Source organism: Macrotis lagotis, chromosome 4 (assembly GCF_037893015.1).
Source record: "Macrotis lagotis isolate mMagLag1 chromosome 4, bilby.v1.9.chrom.fasta, whole genome shotgun sequence".
In the NCBI taxonomy this organism is placed as follows: domain Eukaryota; kingdom Metazoa; phylum Chordata; class Mammalia; order Peramelemorphia; family Peramelidae; genus Macrotis; species Macrotis lagotis.
The window spans coordinates 52,044,355-52,067,456 of NC_133661.1; the positions used below are offsets into that span (position 1 = coordinate 52,044,355).

General features: G+C 41.4%; 1 protein-coding gene across 1 annotated transcript in view; it reads left to right on the forward strand.

Annotated features, from left to right (window-relative positions):
* CDH23 (cadherin related 23) overlaps window positions 1-23,102 on the forward strand; it is a 460,126-nt gene that overhangs the window by 94,279 nt on the left and 342,745 nt on the right. The window contains exon 4 of the mRNA XM_074232774.1: window positions 19,014-19,208. Within this exon, the coding sequence (XP_074088875.1) occupies window positions 19,014-19,208 (195 nt within the window). The remainder of the gene's footprint in view (window positions 1-19,013; window positions 19,209-23,102) is intronic.

Here is a 23,102-nt window from a genome sequence, read left to right on the forward strand (position 1 = left end):
AATTGAGGCACAGAATGGTTAACTGGCCTTAAAAGTCAGATAGCGAATTAGTACAGTAAAAAAAATAGATCTCTGGTCTCTTTATTAGATATGTTCTGCATTTTCCTACTGCCTTCTTATGCATCCCTCATCTTTTTAGTTTTGTTTTTGAGCTAGTTCCCTGCTGTTCACCACTTCCCTCAGATAATAAAATGGAGAAATAGAGGTAGTGAGAGACAATTAAAAATCATCTAGGTTTCATAATAATGTAGCCAGATCTTCATTTCCATACAATTTTTTTCCTATCATTTTCGAGATGAAGATAAAGGAATTGAGAGATCACTGGACCACCAAGAATCAAGGCTCTTTAAAAAATAACTCAAATTTATAGAGTACTTAAAGCTAATCCAATAGTGTATCTTTTTCTGTGCCCAAATCAAGAATATAAATGGAATGTATTTTAGGGGGAAGGATCAGAGATTAGAGCAGACAGGGCAGTACCACCACCAGAGTGACCATTTTAGTTCCTACCTCAACTTGTCCCTCTCTATTCCCTTTGCATGTCTCCTCTAACCTTCAGCCAGCTGTTGGGCCAGATTGCCAGCCATGATATGTGCCTTCTGTAATGGGGTCTTGTGTGTATGTCTCTGCATCCTAATCACCCATATCTGTCTCCATGTGCCCAGCCCTTTGCTCAGACAGATCAGATAGATGCTATGAACATAAATTTGAGGATATTTGAGAAGGCAATTGGAGACTTTTGTTAAAGGACTGCTACAATATCCAAGGGATTCTGATGATAATTTCTGAGGGTGCTTAAAGGTTGTGTCATATCTTTGATGAGCAGTCCCTGGCTAAGGGTTATTCAACACTTCCCAGGAAAACAGAGGACTGAGATAGGATTAACTTCTTGGAGTTTATCTAGTTTACAGGTAAGGAAACTGAGGAGCCATGATGTTTAATGATTTACCCAAGGTCTTCTAGTTAGTGAGTAGTGGAGCCTGAATCTGAACTCAGGGCTTCTTTCCAATACATGATGTTGAAACTCCTTGAGAGCTAAATTTCCAATAACATATAGCTTGGAAAATAAGAGATCTTTGGGAAACTGTTTTGGAGAGCCTAAACTACAACATAATGGGAGAAGTGAACTGGTACTTCATCTCAGTCTTCCCTTTCCTATGCCACCACCACCCCTCCACCAGACAGTTTAGTCAAATATATCCTGTTAGCCCAAACATCAGGATTTGGGAGGGGTGGGAAGGAGCAGTGATGTGATCCCCTGAATGATTTTTCTAGTGGCTCAACCTCCTTGGGATAGATGTTGAGTCATATATGGGAATTATTTTTTCCTCAGAGAAAACAGCACAAACTATATCAGGGCTAAGTAACCTGAAGCATTTCCTCAATTGAGCAAGGGGTAAAAGGAGGTAAAAGCCCTGGAGTACCAGTCAGTAAGTGGACTTTCCAGGAACACAGGGGAAGGGAAGAGCTCATCCTCACCTGACATCTGTCAGCTTTCTAACTTCAGTTTAACCATTTTGCTAAGTGTGTATTGAGCTTCTTGTGTTTTAGAGGCACCTGCTAAATCTGACCCCCCCAAAAACTCTGATTATTTCACCTTAATTAAACCTCTACCAGGTTAACTCACAGTTTATCCCAGACCCGATTCTCCACCCCAAAGGTCCACACTAAAGTAAAGGGAGCCTCCTTGGTGAGACTGGTTTTATTTCTTGAGGGTTCATGGAGGAAGAAGATCAGTTACCTAGGTCATGACCTGTTGCAGGTGTTGGTGTCTAATTCCCACTTCAGGTCGACAGTAAGAGGAGGATTCTTCTGAGGTCCCTGTGCATCAGTAGTGCCATAGGTTTTCCTTATCACTTCATTGCAGTGTGTGCTAGCCACCATATTCCTATCCAATTTGTCTAATGGCCATACCATTCAGCAAACATTTATTGAATGCTCCCTCTGGTATCAGCATTGTGCTCAGCAGGCAAGAAAATGATGCAAGACATCATTCCTTCTCAGAGTGGTGTTGAGAAAATAATTCAACAGATGTTTATTAACAATCTATTGTATTAAGTGCTAAGTGAAAAGTGAGATGAAGTACTGGGTGACATTTTAGAAGGGAGAGCTCAGGTTCAGACATAAAAATCAAGGCAGGCTTCATGGAGGAGATGTTGGTCCTTGAAGGGATTGAAGGATTTCAATAGATAGAGATTGGCTGCAGCATCTGCCTAGATAAGAAACTATCTTATCCAATCTAAGATTCGATGGGCTTTTCCATGTCAATAATTGAGAGCTATTGCCAATCTGTTCTGACCAAACCTCCAATTTAGGAAGCTAAATCTGGAAGATGCATGAAGAATAGATCAAGAAGACGCAGAGACTATGCACAAGGCAATAAGGTCTTTTTTTTTGCCTAGGATAGTGGTGGTAGAAAAAGAGAGAAAAGGATGGATGTAGGAGTCATTGTGATTGTGCAACTTGTGGGATTTTTATCTTCTGGTTGGTGAGAGGAAAAGATGAGGGAAAGAAAGAGAAGTGAATGAGCATTTATATTGAGTCTTCTGTGTGTTGTTGGGTCCTATATTAAGTGCATTTTACAAATGTTATCTCACAGATTCTCACAACAATCCTGGGAAGTGGATGTTGTTATCTTTTTTAAGCATTTGAGGGAACCAAGATAGAAAAAGGTTTTGTGACTTGGCTCAAAGAGGGATTTGAACTTGGGGTCTCTCTCACTCCAGGTCCAGCACTCTATCCACTGCACTACCAGCTGCTTTATCAAAGATGCCCCTAAGTAGGGAAATCATATGGAGGAGGATGTTTAGAGAGGAAATGAGTCTAGTTTTGAATATATTAAATTTTAGGTTTTCATGAAATATCTCATTCAAACAGGTATTTATTGAGTACTCAGTACAAGTCTAATATGTGAAAAGACACAAAGAAGATATGATTTCAGGGATATTTCCAATCTAATTTGGAAGACAAGCTTCCTATATGTGGAATGGTAAATTAATCATATAAAAGAGTGAGCAAGTGACTCTCCTGTTGATTTCCTATTACCTATGAGGCTCTCCAGCTTTCATATGGGATACTGTGGCATCCTATTAAAAGAAACCCTTCCAGCATCCCAAATTTCAATCGAATGCCCTCTCCTTTAAAGCTTCAGAGCTGCTGGAATCCCAGATATCTTAAATCAAAGGAAAATGAATAATAAAATAACAGCAGCAACAACAACAATAATAAAAAGCTAGCATTTGTATAATGCAATAAGGTTTGCAAAGTGCTTTATAAATAGTATCTCATTTGATCCCCGCAAAATGACAGAGAGGTGGGTGCTATTATAATGCACATTTTATAGATGAGGAAATTGAAGCAGGGGTTTCTTGTGTGTTTATGTATCTTTTAAAATTATTTTGTACAAAACATTTTTTAAAAAAAAAAAGTAAGTCATGCTCTTGTCCATCTCATAGCAGATTAAGTCCTGAACTTAGGAAACATGTCTTCCTATGTACATTCTCACTTCATTCCTCATCAGCTTGCAAGGAGGTTTGCAACATACATGTAGGAAGGAATAGGGGAAGTCAGCAAGCTGCACTTATCATGGAGCCCTGAACTAGAAGGATAGGGAATAAGGAGCGATTTATCCAGAGCCATTCAGCCAGGATAAATTTCTCAGAGTGGATTTGAACTCAGGGATTCTTGATTCCCAAGTCCGGAGCTCTAATCCTAGGCTATTTAACTGCCATGATGGTTGAAAGAGAAATGGTAATGCCAGTCAACCACGGAATTTAAAAACATTTATTACAGATCCTGAGCTGAAGGATTGTTGTTAATATTGTTGCTGTTGCTGCTGCTGTGTTTGTAGATGGGCGTCTATATGTGATACATAGGTGCATGGCAAGAATGTGACTTCTCCTTGGCCAACAGCCTAAAACTTCATTGGCCATTTGGGTCCAATGGACTCCATGTCTGAAACTGGAAGCAAGATGTTCTTTAGATGCCTCTGTTTCTCCATTAGAACATGTTCCTCACTAGTACCCTGTTCCTGGTCCTCCCTAGAAAGACAACCAGCTGTCATAGCCTCTTGAATGTATCTCAACCCTACTCTTTTAGAGCTCCCTGAGAAGGGTTCCCTGGGGTGGGGCAAGAAGAATGTCAACATCTCTATAGTATCTTCTAGGAACAATGGAGCATCATGTCTAACAAGTCTACAGTGCTAGATCAAGAGCAAGGAATACCTGGGAGCAAATGCTTGCCTCGACTATTTCCTAGCCATGTGATCCTTAACCTTAGTTTACCCATCTGTGAAATAGTGATAATAATGGGAAAAAATTAAAAAGAAAGATAATAATGGATTTAGCATTTAGCTCCCCCACCTTGAGTTCCTGAAGTCCAATTGAGAATTATGTGTATAAAGTTCTTTGTCATCCTTAAATGTCAGCTTTTTTTAAAAAACGTAGTCCCTGTTGGAATGGAAGCTCCCTGAGGTGTGGGAAGGTTTCACTCTTTGTCTCTCTAGTCCCTGGACCTGCCACAGAGAAATAAACACATACTGATTGATTGATGGGCCACCCCTCTGCCTCTAAGCAGAATGCTTAAATGCCAAAATCAAAATGCTAAAATATTCTAAAATCAATTTATCTGTAAAAAAGATTCTGGTTGATATTTCTAATTTAAACCACACTCAACAACTTGTCCTTTTCTCCATTTTGCAGGGTTCTACTAAGGGGATTTTTCTTTACTAAATAGTATTATAACTTGCTTCTCTTGTGCATGAAGCAAAAATGTTTTAAAAAAGGAGGGATCTCTTCTCTACCTATCCTCCTCTATCACCATCAAAGACCTTAGAAAATAGATGAATACTTTATATATTTTTTCTGTGCCCTCAGCTTTGTTTGCTCTATTTACCTTGCCCTTGTTATGACTCAGAATATAATTCTATGAGCTTCTTTTGGTTATGAGAGAAGGCCATTTCCTCATTTTCTGTGGAATGCCAACACTTTCCCATTTAGAAAATTCTACAATCCTAAAGACTATCACTGAATTTTGTTCCCTGGATCATTGAATTTTGTCTTTTTTTGTCTCTGATCTCTCATTTTGGTTTTCTTGTACCAAGGTATGTGGCATTTTAAGAATAATTCTCTGGCCTTTCCCCAGAGATTCATAAGATTTTGGAGATGGATGACTTCTCCGTCCAGACCTCTCAATTTGCAGATGAGGGAATTGAATTTGGAAAGGTCAGTGATTTACCCAAGGTCACACAGATACTGAGTAAGAGAACCAGATTCCAAATCTGAGTCTTCTAGTTCCAGGGGCTATTTGGCTATACCTCACTGACTCTTGTCTCTAATGAGTATGTCCAGATGTTCCCACCCCTGGCTAATTTTAGCAGCCTTCTCTCACTTCCCTGGGACTGTCCTGAGAAGCTCTTTGCTGCATCTCCATGGATGAAAGGTTGGGGGAATAAGGGTCCTGTGCTTGCCTCAAGAAGAGTGACTGTTCCCCTTGTAAGCCATTCCAATCAGAAGAACACCATCTGTCAGAAATTTATGACTAATGCATTTTAGAACAGGCTTTATCATAAGATATTAAAGACTATAGCTGCATCTAGCATGTATTTCATAAATATTAATCATGCCTTTAGAGATGATACCTCCAATGAACATGTCTCAGCGGTAGAGCTTGGTCAGGGTATATTTTATTGAGACACATAGACATAGACATTCAGAATGGGGAAGCAGGGTACACCCTAAAAATGAAAGAATGTACATAACTTACTACCTTTATGTTCTCTTTCTCTTTTATCCTTTTCTCTCTGTTCTTTTACCCTTATGTTTTGTTTTTGCCTCACTCTCTCTGATCCTTTCTAATACTTCCCCTCCCCTTGGGAAATTTCTCATTCCTTTTTCTTTCTTCTTATTTCTATATCTTCATTTCCTTTGGACAAGTCATTGACCCAAAGGAGGCCCTGGAAAAAGAACTGGGTTCAATCAGGATGAGCAGGGCTGCTTCCATTCTTTGGCTTCAGTTTTCTCAATTAAAAGACGGGGATGATAACATGCACTGATTTATAAAGTCAAGAGAACTCTGGGGAAAACAGTATATAAATGTAAGTAATGAGGATCAAATGAGAAAACATAAGGGATGAGTTAATTAAATTAGGATACTATGTAAATAAAATTATTATCAATAGCAATATCACTAATAAATTTTTTGTTTCAATCTCCTTTACTAGTAAAATAGTGTAGAAGGTAGTTGTGCCATACATACCAGTTTCACTCTCCTTACTAGTAAAATAGTGTAGAAGGTAGTTGTACCATATATAGCAACAGCAACAACAATCTCACTAACATGGATAAAGAACTTTAAAGTACAAAAACATTTTACATTTCTGGTTTCCTCTGAGTCTCTCAGTAAACTGGTGTTTTAGGAGCTATAATTGTCCTGGATGAAGAAATTGGGTCTAAATAGAAATGAAATGACTTGTCCAGGGTCACACAAAAAAGTAGAAAAATCAGGTGGGATCCCAGGTCTTCTATCCTTCTGGTTTGAATTTCTGCTTTATGCTGAGTTGTCTTTCTGTCAAAGGAGAGAAGGACATGGACAGTGCTGTAATCATAAATCACATAATAATGTGAGTCATTCCCATATCTCCCACTTAACTTCTCTTCATCATTATCCCATCCTCTCCTCCCCTGTCTCTCCCTTCTCACCTTTAGTCCACTGTCTCCCCCCGCCCCAGCTACTTCTGCTCTCCACCAGTCTCTCCCACTCCCCACTGCTATCTCTTCTCTTTTTCTATTGTCTCCTTTCTTGAATCCACCCTTCATCTTCTTCTATCCCCCTTTCTCTCTGGAGAGCTCTCCCTCTCTCTTTTTCTCCTCTCCCTCTTTCTCCTCCTACAATTTTTCCCTACTTCTAATGCTCTATTGAACACACCACGTCCCCTCCTCCGAAACCCAGAGTATAATGCAGTTCACACTGCATGTGAGAAGTATGGTTATTTATCATTATTATTAACGAACAAGATCCCTCACACAGCAGAACTTTCCGGTAGTCTATTCCCTTGTCACCCCAGGAACAAAACAAAAATAAGATTTATTTTTCTCTCAAATGCATAGGGTGGCCCACTTTATAGCAAGCCCTGGAGAGCAGCAGCATTTTATATGGTAGAAGGGTCCAACCCTACCTTTCACAACATTCCCAGTAAGTGATCCATCTAACCTTTACTTAAATGCCTCCAGTGGGAGGGAACCCACTACCCCCTTGAGATATTTTATTCCATTTTTGGATAGTTTTCTATTAATTGTTAGGAATTTTTTCTTGGATTGAGTCAAATTCTACTCCCCTTAATTTATACCCAATAAGCCTAGTTCTTACCTCTAAGGCAGAGCAAATCAAATCCCCCCCTCTTACTACATGATGATAATTATCATGCCTCTCAATTTTCTTCAAAGTAAATAATCTTATTTCTGTTGGGGATTTTTCCCTAGCTGATGCTGAAATAAAGCATGGTTTCGAGGCCTCTTTCTATCTCGGTTTCCTAAGGAGGTAGTTAGATGGTGCGGTGGTTAGAGTGATGAACTTGGGCTCAGGAAAACTAAGCTTGAGTCTTGGCTTCAACCCTTAATAGCTTTATGATCCTAGGCAAATCATATCACCTCTTTTAGTCTTGGCTTAAGCCTTAAGGGTTTCCTCAGCTGTAAAATGGTTCTAATAATAATAATGATACCTCACCCAGCTGTTTTGAGAATCAAGTATATATGTTGTGAGGATCAAGATGATACATGTGGAGAGCTCTATGAACATCCAAGTGCTGTTATTATTACCTTTCCATAATTTCACTCCAGCTTATCCATATCACTTCCGGCTTTCCCCGTAGCCCTTCTTCTCTGTTGTGGTTGTTCAGTCATTTCTGACTCTCTGTGGCCCCATTTGGGGATTTCTTGGCAAAGATGCTGAAGTGGTTTGCCATTTCCAACTCTAGTTCATTTTATAGATAAGAAAACTGAGGAAAACAGGGTTAAATGACTTTCCCAAGGTCATACAGCTTGGTAAGTGTCTGAAGTCAGATTGAACTCAGAAAGATGAGTGTTCCTGATTCCACCTAGCCCTTCTTACTGGCAGTTCTTAAACAGCAGGTATCTATTCTAATGCATTGCTTCAGTGTCTTCTGTATACAACATTCTACCTTTTCCCTCCGTGCCTTTGCCAAGGCTATCTACTATACTATACCATCACCTCTCCCTATAGAATCCCCAGCTTCATCAAAGCTCAGCTCCAGTGCTTTCTGATCCCCCAGTTGCCCCTAAAATTGTTGAATATTATATATATATATGTATATATATATTTTTTTTTCCCTTGTCCATTAAGATATAAGCTCCTTGGAAACAGGCATTGTTTCATTCTTTCTATTTATATCCCCAGGCTGTGTCTGGCCCCTTAAATAGATGATTATTGTATGTATGAATGAATGAACTAAAGGAGAAATTAATAAAGCAGCAGAGTCTGCCTAATCTGGGGTTGTATAAGAAGGCAGACTTTGACCTCAGAACTCTTCTCTCTCCCACCCTCAACTGTAACCAAGAAGGTGTCTGGCTCCTTTCAAAGTCAAGGATTGTTTGGCTGTGTGGATAGAAAATACTAAGGGAGATAGGGAAGTGGGGTCAGGGAGGAGGGGAGGAAAACACAAACTCCCAGACAGAGAGGAACATCTTGTCCTCTTCATCCCCTGGACCCTTCCTGGATAACATCTCACTGACCCCAGGGATGATACCAGAGAGTACAGAGTAGCCAGTTGCCTTTGTGGGGTGGTCCCCCTGACCTTGGGTAGAAAGGCAGGGGTCGGTTCAGCCCACGAATCTCTCTTTCAGGCTCATCAGGTTGACTGTGGAAAGTACAATAATCAAAGGGTTTGATTCACTGCCCTCCCTCTCCTTTACCCTCCATCACCACCATGTATACTGATAATTGCCAGTGACCTGAGAGGATTTGCATGTTAAAAGGGGTGTCTGGGGACACTTGAAAAGGAGCCGGCACAGCCATTCTTCTGGGGTGATTTTATTCTTTTCCCTATTATTATATCAGGGTTTTAAGGCTGCCTGGCCACCAACCACTTCATTAGCAGTCTGTCTGACTTGTATTTGAGTTTTCTGCCTCCTGGCCACCCAAGGCAGAGTAGATCTGTTCTTAGAAAAAAAAGCTCTGGGCACCAGAGCTCAGAGATATTAAATCATTCACTCGTTCCACAATCATTTAGTAAATTCTTTCTTTGTGTAGCAGACTCTTCCAGGCACTGGGGGGAGATAAAGTGGTCAGTGCCACAACCCCTATCCTCATGGAGCTTACTATCAAATAGGATGAATATAATGTATAGAGATGCGCTATGATCACACAAAATCTAGACTGTGTGATAGAGTAAGAGAGAAACAATCATTATGCAAAATCAGGGAGAGGCTAAATCTTTCCTAGGCAGGGTATGGTGGAGCCAGTTCAATCAGGTAAGAGAGGAATGTTAAATTGTGAGCATTTACTCTTCAGAAATTGGAAAGTCTTACAAAGGAGGGACTAATTATTTTATTGAATGGCTATACTTAACAATACAGATGAATTGTAAACATGTATCCTTTGTACCTTCTGGAGAGTTGGTTGTTGCCAGCACACTCCTGCTTCCAGGGATTTTAAGTGAATGCTTTATGGGGGGGCAGGGATGACATCTGAGTTAGTCTTTGAAGGATGGGTTGCTGTTGTCCAGTCTTCTCATTTGTGTACAAGTCTTTGTGAACTCAGTTGGGATTTTCTTGGCAAAGATACTGGAGTGATTTGCCATTTCCTTCTCCAGCTCATGGATTAAAGAGGAAATGGAGACAAATAGGGTGAAGTGACTTGACCAGGTTCACACAACTAGTAAGTATCTGAGACCAAATTTGAACTCAGGAAGATGTTTGGCACTTTTTCTGCTACAGCTCCACCCAGCTGCCCTGATCCCATAATCATCCCCTCTCTATTATAAATCTTCAACCTTTCCTTCTATTCTGCATTTTTTTCTTATCTGCCTATAAACTTGTTGAGATCCCCCCTCCCCACTCTTTGAAAACCTCTCTTATCTCCTTATTACTCCCTATGGTTGCCATCCTGACTCTTTCCTCCCATTCACAATCAAACTTTATCAAAATTTGTTTACCTTGAATTTGTATCTTCTTGACCCCAAGTCTAGCACTGTGCCACTTAGAGCCATCTAGTCCAGTCCCACACTCTTTTAACATGTAAGGAATCTTTGAACCAGAGGCCTTGAGTGGCCTGTCTACTGTCACACAAGTGGTAGCCTCAGAAAGGATAACCAAATTCAGATCATCTAGCTCCACCACCCTGGAAATTCTACTCTTTTTGAAAATGGCGCCAGGATTATTTCACTTTTGATACCCTAGCAAAATCATTTTCTGGTTCATCCTTCTCTATCCCCTCATAAATCCTATCAATTTTCAAAGGCCTCCAAATTCTGCCTCAGTGTGTTTTACCCATGCCTCCTCTTCTTTTTACTCACTGCCATGACCCTCCTTACCACTCACTACAGTAGTCAGTTGCTAACGGGTTCTTCCTTGGGGAGTTAGTTAATGGGTCTGTGCAATGGCCTTTCAAATTAAGAGGAGTCATTTCTCAGCCCCTCTTCATTGTAGATCCCCAGAAAGTGAAATAATCAATCAGATTTTCTTCTTCTTCACCTCACACTTATCCTGGTTTCTTTTAAACACATGAATACCTCTTTGCTGGGGCAGTTTAGAAACCTTTCCCAAATTACATGGTAAGAGGGATTAAACATAGAATTTAGATCTTGAGGGAACTTTAGAGACCATCTAAAAGCATCAAAAACCAAGGGTTCTTAACCTGAAGTCAGTGAATTTGTTTTTTTTAATTTATTTTTTTATTCTCATTTTGTACAAATGTTTTTTTTACATTAATAAAATATACTTGTTTACAAGTAAACAAAATACCCCTCCCTCCATGAATATAGATAGACTTGCTTGGGCGAAAAAGTAAAGGGGAGAGAAAAAATTAAAATTAAAAAAATAATAGTAATAATTGTAGGTATGGCCAGGTGGCGCAATGGACGAAGCACCAGCTCTGGAGCCACGAATACCCGAGTCCATATCCAGCCTCATAAACCCAACAATCACCCAGCCATGTGACATGCAAGCCACCCAATCCCCACTGCCCTGCAAAAACCAAAAAGAAGGAAAAAAAAAGACCCAAAATAAAATAAAATAGTAATAATAGTAGGGGTGGCAGACAGAGCATTGGCCCTTGAGCCAGGAGCACCTGGGTCCGAATCCAGCCCCAGACACCCAAAGATCACCCTGCTATGTGGCCCCAGGCAGGCCACCCAGCCCCACTTGCCCTGCACCTTCCCCCAAATAATAATTAAAAAAATGTGCTTCAGTCTTTGTTCCAACACCATCAACTCTGTCGTGGGTGGATCACATTCTTTATGATAAGTCCATCACAAAAGTTACTTCCATATTTTTCCACCGTTGCCATTGCTGATTGCAACTCCCTCCTTTCTTATTTCTCCACTACCGTGTACTCTATTTTCTCTCTCCTTTCACTCTGACTCTGCTGTAGGGTCGCTGAGTGGTGCAGCAGACAGATCCCTGGTCCTGGGGCCAAGAAGCCCTGAGCCCCCATACCACCCCTTAGGCCCAGAATCCACCTGGCCCTATGGTCCTGGGCAGGCCTTACAATCCCAGCCCCTTGCAAGAAGTAAAAAAGAAAATGTGTTATATCTGACCACTGTCCCCCCCATGGCCCATCCTCTCCTCCTTTATTCACATCCCCACCCCTTCCCCCTTCTCCCCCCTCCTTCTTACTCCAGATGTCTATACCCCATTGAGTACATATGCTGTTCCCTCTCCTAGCCATCTCTGATGAGAGCAAAGGTTCCCTCATTCCCCATTGCCTCCCCCCTTCCATATCATTGCAATAGCTCATTGTAATAAAAATAATCTTACTGTGTGAAATATCTTGGACTATTCCCCCTCTCCTTTTTCTTTCTCCCATTCCATTTCCCTTTTTTTCCTATTGACTCCATTTTTACACCATATTTTATCTTCGAATTCAGCTTTCTCTTGTGCTTCAACTATAAAAGCTCCCTCTACCTGCTCTATTAACTGAGATGGTTCATATGAATATTATCAGTATCATTTTTCTATACATGCAGTTCATCCTCATTAAGTCCCTCATATTTCCCCCCTCTCCTCCAATCTCCATGCTTCACCTGAGTCCTGTATCTGAAGAGCAAACCTTCTGTTCAGCTCTGGCCATTCCAAAAGGAACCTTTGAAATTCCCCTGGTTCATTGAAAGTCCATCTTTTTCCCTGGAAGAGGACATTCAGCCTTGCTGGGTAGTTCATTCTTGGCTGCATTCTAAGCTTGCCTTCCAGCATATTGTATTCCAAGCCCTACGAGCTTCCAATGTAGTTGCTGCTAAGTCCTGTGTGATCCTGACTGCAGCTCCACGATATTTGAACTGTGTCCTTCTGGCTGCTTGTAATATTTTCTCTTTGACTTGGGAGTTCTGGAACTTGGCTATAATATTCCTATGGGTTGGTTTTTTGGGATCTCTTTCTTGGGGGGATTGGTGGATTCTCTCCATTTCTATTTTGCCCTCTGCTTCTAGAATATCAGGGCAATTTTCCTGTAGTAATTCTTTGAAAATGATGTCAAGGCTCTTTTCCTGATCATGACTTTCAGGTATTCCAATAATTTTCAAATTATCTTTCCTAAGTCTGTTTTCCTTATCAGTTGTTTTTTCAATGAGATATTTCACATTTTCTTCTAATTTTTCATTTTTTTGGTTTCGAAGTATTGCTTCCTGATTTCTGGTAAATTCATCAATCTCCCTGAATTCTATTCTTTGTCTGAAGGATTTGTTCTCCTCAGAGAGTTTTCTTATCTCTTTTTCCATCTGGCCAATTTTGCTTTTTAAAGCATTCTTCTCCTCAATAACTTTTTGAACTGTTTTATCCATTTGACCTAAGCTGTTTTTTAGCATGCTATTTTCTTCAGCATTTTTTTGGATTTCCTTGACTAAGCTACTGACTTCATTTTCATGTTTTTCCTGCATCTCTCTCCTTTCTTTTCCCAGTTTTTCTTCCAACTCCCTCATTTGATTTTCAAAGTCTTTTTTGAGCTCTATTATAGCCTGAGCCCAATTTCTGTTTTTCTTGGAGTCTTTAGATGCAGGAGCTTGTGCTTCCTCATCTTCAGACTGAGTATTTTGATCTTTCTTGGGCTCATTTGCAAAATATTTCTCAATGGTCTTCCTCTTGTTTCTTTGCTTGTTCATTTTTCCAGCCTAAGCCTGTTTTTTGGGGTGCTTCCTGAGCTTTTGGGACACTCCCACAAGGGTCTCAGTGTGTGAGGTTCTGTCCTCCCTCCTGGTCTGTGAATGACCATAAGCACCCCCCTCTGCCACGGGGCTGAGGTGGTGGGGCCTGCTGTTCTATGGGGGGGCCTAGACTGGGATCAGGATCTGAATGTGGTCAGAGCCCCAGAGTCCTGTTCCAGGGGCAGAAGACAGAGCTCGGCAGTCTCTCTCTTCATTCCCCTCCCTCAGCTCAATGGGCTGATGCCCTGGGGGCTCCTGCTTACCAGCTCCACCTGCTTCTGTTTCCTGGATCAGGGCTGCCTAAAGACCAAGCTGCTCACTGTGTGCCCTGAGGGCTGGGCTCCACGTGCTCGCTCTGGCAGAGGTCCCATTCTCTTCCCCCACTTTGTGCCCGGTGCTCCCCGGAGTGCAGCTCAGGAGACTCCCCCACTGCTGTGAGCCACGGCTCCCAGCACCTGAGGCTGTCTTCGGGAGGCTGAAGTTCTTTGGCTCTGGCAGGCCACCCCTCTGGCGGGCTGCCCCTCCGACTCCGGGGAGCAGAGCCTTTCTGCTCTTTTCCAGGTTACCTTGAGTAGAACTGCCTCACTGGGTCCCTTTGTGGGTTCTGTCTCTCGAAAGTTTAGTTAGAGTCCTTAGTTTATGAGTTTTTATCAGAGAGCTCCTAAGACTCGATCCCTTCATGTTGCCATCTTGGCTCTGCCACCCCCCAGTGAATTTGTTTTTAAAAAAAAATTTTGATTACTGGATTTCAATAACATTAACTTCTTTTATAATCTTATGTATTTTATTTTATGCATTTAAAATTCTAAGAACAGTTCACAGACTTCACTAGATTACCAAAGAGGGCTATGACCCATAAAGGCCCTATTCTAATTCAATCTTACATCATTTCCTGAAGAGGAAAAGTTGTTTGTCCCAAGTCACCTAAGCAGGGCAACTAGTCTAGAGCTGGGAATAATCTCAGCCTAATCCAACACCTTTGTTTTACAGATGAAGAAAATGAGAGCATAAAGAAATTAAGTCACAATGGTATAGTATCAGAGTTCGGATTTGAACTCTGCAGCCATTATTTTTTTCCACTGTACCATGCTATTTTTTTACCATCCAGAAAAGTCAATAAAAGACCACCTAGAATTTTTTCCTTCTTTCTTTGGTTCCATTTTCCTGGAGCTTAAACTTAAGGTCCTTGATAACTAAAAGGCCAATATGGCCCCAAGGATTGCTAATTTTATGTCTTCCCATTCTCAAAGTATATTATACTGAGACCTGGTATTCTTACAGTCATATTCAGTCTCCTATATTATAAGAATTCAAGACAGATTCTATGTTTAGTCGGATGCTGAGTGATCAGGAGGGCCATTTATCAGCAAGGTAGGGGGTTGACACTGTTCTGAAATCTAAACATGTCCATCTTGACTTAAGGGGCTATGTTCATATTGACATGAACTGTGTGCAGATGGAGTAGTTTGCATTGAATTCTGGGTGGGGGGTGCTGATTCCTAACACTGGCTGGAGACCTCAGCTTGCTTAGGGGAAGGATGATGGTAAGAGAAAATGGTAGTATGTCTAGGCAAAGTCTTTTCATGACATCCATCAAGGCCAAAACCTGGGAGGTGCCCATGGCAAACAATGGGGGTACAACAAGGGAGATTTTGAAATTTTACTTTCTAATCAGTGCACATATTTTAAATGGCAAGACATTCTTCTCCCCATGCCATAGAGGTTGTTGTTTTTGAGATTTGGTTAAGTCCCATGAGTTACAGTGAAACCTCAGGTGGATCTTAATACACAAAGGCAATTTCAACTCTTTCTTCAGGTGGATAAATTTGCCCTCAGAAGCAAACGGGTGGGACAATGGCTAACGTTTGATACTTGAAAATCAGGAAGACCTCACTTGCTAGTATGGGCATATCAATTAGCCTCTGTCTGCCTCAGTTTCCTTATTTGCAAAATGATAATAATTACTATTACAGCACCAGGGTTGCTGTGAAGACAAAATAAATTTATTAGATGTAGATGCTTCACAAACACCAAAGCTCCTTATAATTGTGGTGAATTATATACCAACTTCATCGTTAATGCAGCCTTTTTTTTGCTCCTACTGCTGCTGTTACTACCATCAACACCCATAATGAGCCCCATCTCTATATGTGTGCATACCTGAGTTCAAATCTGAACTAGCTGTATGACCCTGGACAAGTCATTTAGCCCTGAGTGCCTCAACTCCAGGACTATTTTCAGTTATCCTGATCCATATCTGGCTAGTGGACCCAGATGGCTAAGTCATGCTTTTCAATTCTCTTTCCCACTGCACACTGAATGGGGCAGACAAACTGGACTTCATCTATTCCTCACATAATCCATCTTCAGTCTTTGCATGGAATGTCCTTCCTTGCATGGAAGGCATGGTTTCCTTACCTCCATCTCTTTGGATTCATCATTTCCTTCACTCTTAAGTTTCAGTACCACCTTCTTCATGAAGCCTTCCTGACTGATACTTCTTCTCCATTGTTCCCTATCCCAATGTAATATTGTCTTTGCAGTGTTGGATTTCACACATTTATATATTCAATGGTTATTATAATCATGTATGCATATAAACATGTGCATGCATATACATACATGCATTTGTAAATGTGCACAGGAAAACATACCTATATACACATGTATGAATATTACCACTTTCATTGGAGTATAAGCTCCTTGAAGGCATGACCATTCAGTATTTGTTTAATCAGAGACCAATACAGTGCTTAGTACTCAGTAGGCTCTTAATTAATTTTCTTCCACCTCACAACCCTGAGGCAGATAATGCACCCATTTTATAGATGAATAAAATGAGGCTTAGAGACATGAAAGATATTGCACAGGGTCACATGCATGACTGATTGTGTAACTTTGAGCCCTCACCTCCAAGATTTCTTATGTAACATCATGTTGTTTCTAAGATCATTCGCTTAAAACTAGCAACAATTAAGGGTGACTCTATCCTTACTTTATTAATCTTACTGCAAGGGTTAGGGTGGATTGGTAAGCATGGTTTTTAGCAGTGTATAATTGTGAGATGTGTATTTTGCAAGATTGTCCTAGAAAGACAGCTATAGCATAAGGAGAAAACTCTTTAAATTTAGAGTCAGAAAACTAAGACCTGTTCCAATCTGTCTACACTATTTTCTAGCTGTGTGACTCTGGGAAAATTACTTAATCGCTCTGAGACCTATTTTTCTCATTGTAATTTAAGCATAATAAATAAACTACCTTAAAACCCAAAGGGTAGGATCAAATGAGTAATTTATAAAATATTCCTATTATTAATACCCTATTTGGCCAGTTCTTCTAGAAAGGCATAGTGAATAGTGAGTCCTATCCAAGGACAGAAAAATCTAGATTAAAGTTCCATTTATAGCCATAATGTCTGAATGACCCTGAGCTAGTCATCTTACCCTTCAATGCTCTAGGCTGCTAAGACTAAGATGGAGGGAAAATGTCATTCTTCACTGGAAGGAGGAATTCCTCATACCTCATATCCCACAGGATCAGTCCCTATCTCCCATTTATAGGACACTTTATTGACTCAAAGGAATAGCATGAATGATAATGGATCTGGGTCCAGCCTACCTATGGGAAATGCTTATAACTGAGAAATTTAGTTTCATTTCAGAGTGGAGAACATGTAGAGGCTGGGGCAGCAGAGCCTAGCAGAATGAAGATGGCTAGGGAAGCGTGTAGGGTCTGGGCCCAGACCCAGATCCTAGAAGAAGGAAGCAGCTTTGACCTGGCATACTGGGGATGGGTCCATTGTAGTTTGTGAAGGACCTATTCTCACCTCAGACCTGTTCCTACCCCTGTCCACACACTAAATCTGTTCATACCCTCAGCCCTGTTTGTATGCCTGGTCTGCATCCATCAGGAGAGGTTTGAGGAATACTAGAAAGCATTTTCCAAATGGTCTCCAATTCAGAATGCATCATTCCTTAATGACTGTGGTCAAGATACCCTTGAATTTTAACCATAGTCACTATTCACTTTCTCATTCGCCTCTGAGCTGCCACATCCTTGGGTTGCCAAGAGCCACTCTGAAACCAACATTTATGTTTAATCTCACAATATTACTCTTCCTAATCAAACTTTTTATTCCTTAGGGGTAAAAAAGTTTGGAGATAAAAACTTTCATTGTTATCACCCCTATGGGCATATTTCTCCTCCTTACCCAAGATCCTTCTGCCTCTGCCTAATCTGGAGATCCAGATCCTGAGAATTATGCCTTGAAATAATAATTGGATCCTAATGAAATTAGTGGTCTTCCCACATCATCAGGCCTGCCTAAACGGGCATTTCTCTAGAATTTTCCTGGCTCCAGTCAACTCTGAAGGCAAAAGCCAAACACAAAAATTGTCCCTGAACAGTTGGCTCTCCTGCCAGAAATTGCCCAACCTTAGGGATCCTGGCCAGGGTGACTGAATGGGCTGAGTACTCAAGTAAAGTCAACAATGGTGCAGAACCACATCTCTGGCCCAGCATCAAAGAGGGTGATGACAGGGCTTCCTCCCCTTTTTTGTGTCCTGAACCCCTTTTGGGGCCTGGTGAAGCCTCTGGACCCCTTTTTCAAAATTATGTTTTATTGATTACATTCATAAAGGAAATGCTAAATTTCTCTTGGTTATCGAAAATACAGGAGGGGTTCTTTTTCTCCATCCACTATTATAGACTCCCTGAAATCTATTTGCTGACCCCTTGTGGGTACGTGATATCTAGTTAAAAGCCAATGGTTTATAGGCGGTGGTTAACGGTTTGCTGTTAATCCGGTCCTGATCCTCAAACTCTGTCTGAGAGTGGAGAAGATATAGGGTTGATCTAGGCCTTGATTTTGAGGACTGTAGACCTGAGTTCAAATTCTGCCTCACGTACCAACTCTCCCTGTGTGGCCTTGGCCACAACACTTAACCTCCCTAGGACTTTAGATGTTCTCTGTGGTTCCATCCATCTCCACATTTATTATCCCATCATTCTATGACCCAAACCTCTGCCTGGAAGGCACAGGGACCATCTAAACTGGCATCATTTGGGTAGACAGAAGGAGTAATTCTATCTTTATTTTCTCATAAAGAGCTAGACTAAATTCTTTCCATAGTTAAAGGAATGACCAAGTTCAAGGACCATTCATAAATGGCAGCCAAAAAAACTACTTCTTTCACTGGCCATCAGACTTTGTCGGATGCCCAGGAACATGGGGCATGGTGGAAAGGGGAATGAGGAAATGGAGAGGATTCTTTTTCTTGCCCCTCTGTTCCTGCCCCCTAGAAAATTACAGGTGTCCTCTTCCCCCCATTCTATTCCCAGAAGAGTTCTAACCCTGATTGATGAAGAGCGCCAAAAAATAGGAGCTTGAGAATGAGTCCAGAACTCCAGGGCAAGCATGACGATCACCGTATCGGGGACTGTAACAGCTACCGGGAGGCTATCATAAAAAAACAGATATGGCATTTTAAAGTCCTTTGAACCCACTCAGAATAAAAATGACAAAGCCTTTGGTTTGGTTGGTTGAAATGATGAAGCTAATGGGCTTTGGGGGAATAGTCACTGATAGATGCAGCTGTTCTCTCCACTCCATCTCACTCTTTATTTGCTTTACTCTTTTCCGCAGAACACACCAGTGGGAACACCTATCTTCATCGTGAATGCCACGGACCCTGACCTAGGAGCAGGAGGCAGTGTCCTTTACTCCTTCCAGCCACCCTCTGAATTTTTTGCCATCGACAGTGCCCGGGGCATCGTCACTGTGATTCGTGAGCTGGATTATGAGATTACTCAAGCCTACCAGCTCGTGGTCAATGCTACGGTGAGTTACAAAGGGATGAGGTTTTGCATGACCAGAGGACATGACTTTTCCTGTTGTGGTGGTTTTCCTACCTTTCCCATCTTCATTGACCCTCCCTGGAATCTTGTAACAGAACAGAGTAACCAAAGGTTCTATTTTTTGGTGGACACATGGATCCACTTCCACCTGAGTCTGGGAGGTGTGTTCACACTGCAGAACAGTCATTTTTATTCTCATCTGTGTAAAATGGAAATATCAGGTGTAAGATGCCTTCTGACCCCATTTAAAATATATGTGCTACACCATAGGAGTGCTTTGGTGGCAGAAAAGCTATTCCATAATCAGCTTTCCCATTTTTAAGACTTGGCCCAAATCCACAGAGGAGACTTGGAGATGGGGGAGCCACACCCTAAAGGATGAATGATTTCCTTGCCCACCTGCCAAGCTGATGCCATGCAACATAAGTAGCATCAGGATGCAGGTGTCAACCTCTTAGTCCCCTAGAACTCAGTTTTCAAAAGCTCAGGCCAACCAAAGAATGAGCCAAGTGAGTCCCTATTAGACCTCCAGGCCCCATTTCCTGGTGCCACCTGGTCAAATATTATTGGCAGCCTGGGCATGGAGATAAGTGGTAGGGATCCTAGAAATGAAGGAGAGAGCTGTACAACCACCCCAAACATGCGAGCCAAGGTTATTGGGGCCAAATGAGAAGAGAATAGAGGGAGATGGGAACCTGAGATGGGATCAAAGTCTAGACAAATGGACTGAGAAACACAAAAAACATAGCACCTGCCCTAGGTTTAATAGAATTGGAAAATTGGAAAATAATTACATGGTGCTTATAAAGGATATTGTGTGATCCAGGGAAAAGAGCACCCGCTGGAGAGTAAGAAGACCTGGGTTCAAATCCTGTCTCTGGCCCATGAACAAGTAACTCCTCTCCCTGGGCCTCAGTGTTTTCTGTATAAAATGAGATTGGGCTGCTAGATGGTGTAGTGGATAGAGCACCAACCCTGGAGTCAGAAAGACCTGAGTTCAAATCCTGCCTCAGACACTTAGCACTGATTAGCTGTATGAAATTGGGCAAGTCACTTAACCCTGATTGTCTTGCATCCAGGGCCAACTCCAGTCATCCTGATTCAAATCTGGCCATTGGACCCAGATGATTCTGTAGGAGAAAGTGAGGCTGCTGACTTAACACAGACCCCCCCCCCCCACTCAAATCCAATTCATGTACTTGTCATAGCAAAATCTCTTTGATGTCATGGTCTTTTTTTTTTTATTAAAATGGTTTTTATTAAGACATCTTAACAAAATGGCACACCTCTCAAGGTGGGAGAGAGGAGCCTGCCATGGTCTTCTTTGAGAAGGAAGGACAAAGATCAATCATCAAAATGATAGGATTAAACTGGAGAGTTGACAAAGAATCTCTAAGGTTCTTTGACCCCTCAAACATTTTTTAAATGAACCTAAGAGAGTTATAGGAAATAAGACATATGAAAAGCTTCCTTCCCCACCCCCCTACAAAGCATAAATAGGTGTCTAATCCTGTTGGTTTTCCATCATCACCATTAATTCTGAGCATTTGCAAACCCTTAATGGGCTTTTCTCTTGTCCAAAGTTACCCAGGCTTCCACTCACACCTATAGACCAACACAACTCCCTCTCCCCCATAGCCAGAGTGTGCTGCCAGACAGGTAACCATGTGGATATCTGTGCGCACACACAGGCTGTACTCCTTGCTGGGTAATTTTCATCTAGTGGTAAGGTAATTCAGGGCAATAGTAGAGCATCAAGTGGGCGGGTGGGAGCCTGTGTGACCACAGGTTATCAAGAGGCCTGTGCCCAAGCTGTGATGGTGAATACATGGCAAATGCAGCTAAATTACTGCTAATCTCCTGGCAATCAGGCCTTGTGTCCTTGAAGCTGCAAGAGGAAAGGGGGGCCAGGAACTCCTACTGATGACTATTCTTTGCCATAGTAATGCCTTTTCTGCCCTCTCCCTGGGTAAATGAATTATACTATTGAGTCATTTAGGGATGGCATTGAGTCCTGTTCCACTGGACATCTCTCCATGGAAGTTCGTTTTATTTTTTTTTATTTTTTATTTTTTTAGGTTTTTGCTAGGCAAATGGGGTTAAGTGGCTTGCCCAAGGCCACATAGCTAGGTAATTATTGTCTGAGGATGGATTTGAACTCAGGTACTCCTGACTCCAGGGCCTGTGCTCTATCCACTGTGCCACCTAGCTGTGCCCAGAAGTTCATTTTAAAGTCTTGTCTCTAGTGGAATGGTAAGGGAGCACCAGGAAAGTATCAGAGTGGGATAGCCCAAGCATCCTTCTGGGAATAAGCTGCCTGCCTTCATTGACTCTGCTGGCAGATATGCCTACCCTACTGCATCTCCACTGGCATTTCCAGGGAACCACCCCCTTGGAACTCCTCATTCTTCATCAATCACCAGAGTCCTCATTATACTAGAAGGCATAGCATTCAAGAGAAGCAAAGCAGCTGGGGTCCTGGATGATACTAGGAAGGTCAGATACCTGTCTGGAATCAATCATTTGATCAACAAACATTTGTTAAGCATCTGCCATGGGCCAGGCTATATGGCACTGGAATTATAAAAAAACCCTCTATATTCTGAAGGAGTTTGCATTTTATCCAGGGAAATAATAGATACTAATCAAAGTGGAAGACTCACTGGCTGCACATTATTGTTAAAGAGAAATCAAAACAGATTGTCCCCTATTTCTGGCCAAGAGGCAATGCTCATTTTCTAGTGCCTCATACCTCATATGCCCTGTAGCCCTGAAGCCATGTCCTAATGGCCTTTTGACCATTTGGGACCTTGACTATAATCACCAATCATGAGTAATTACTAATCTGAAATTTTGTATGAAGGGGGATCTTCCTCCATCTTGGGCAATGGTCTTCTCACCTAAGCATCCCCCCCTCTAGATAATTCTTCATGTAAGCTTTGGGTCCAGTCCTCACTCCTAACATCATACCTACTCTTCTGCTACCATCTTTGTCAGCCCAGTTGCCCCTTATTTTTTCACAGGAGAGTGAAATAAGGATTTGGCAGAGCTTCTTTCTTACCACACACACACACACACACCACACACACACACACACACACACACACACACACACACACACACACACACATATATATATATATGTTTATTTATAGAGAACTAGAAATAAATATATATGAACATATACATATATGCATATTCATGGATTTGTATATAAATATCTTATAGTCCTAGAGGGGCAGGTAGGTGGTGTAGGGGATAAAGTCAAACCTGGAATCAAAAAGACCTTGAGTTCAAACGTGACCTCAGACACTAGTTGTGTGACCCTGGACAAGTCACTAAACTCTGCTTTAATTTCCTCATCTGTAAAATGACCTGGGGGAAACAACAAGCCACCACAGTGTCTCTTCTAAGAAAACCCTAAATGGGGTTACAAAGAGTAAGATATGACTGAAGCACCTCAAGAACAAAGTCCTAGAGGATCCTACAGGAGATCATTTCTATTTCTCAAACATGACTTTCCATTGTCCACCTCTGTTCAATGTACTTATTAATGGCTTATGTTTTTGTTTCTTACATATTTCTCCCTTGTTTCTCTCCTCTCCCCTCCCAATCAGTCATCCTGTACAATAAAGAATATTTTTAAAAGAAGAAAAAAATCAGCAAAACTTATCAAAACATTAAAAAAAATACCTGGTCATATTTTTAATTTTCCATATCTGTAGACAGCTCCTTCCATTGATCCCCACCCCCTGCTCCAACTCCTGCAAAGGACAGAAAGGAATGTCTTTTTGAGATCTATTTTTAAAGTTGTCAGTGACTTGGGGTTTGTTATTCAAGAAAAATCAAGTAATATATGGCAGAAGTGCACCATTTT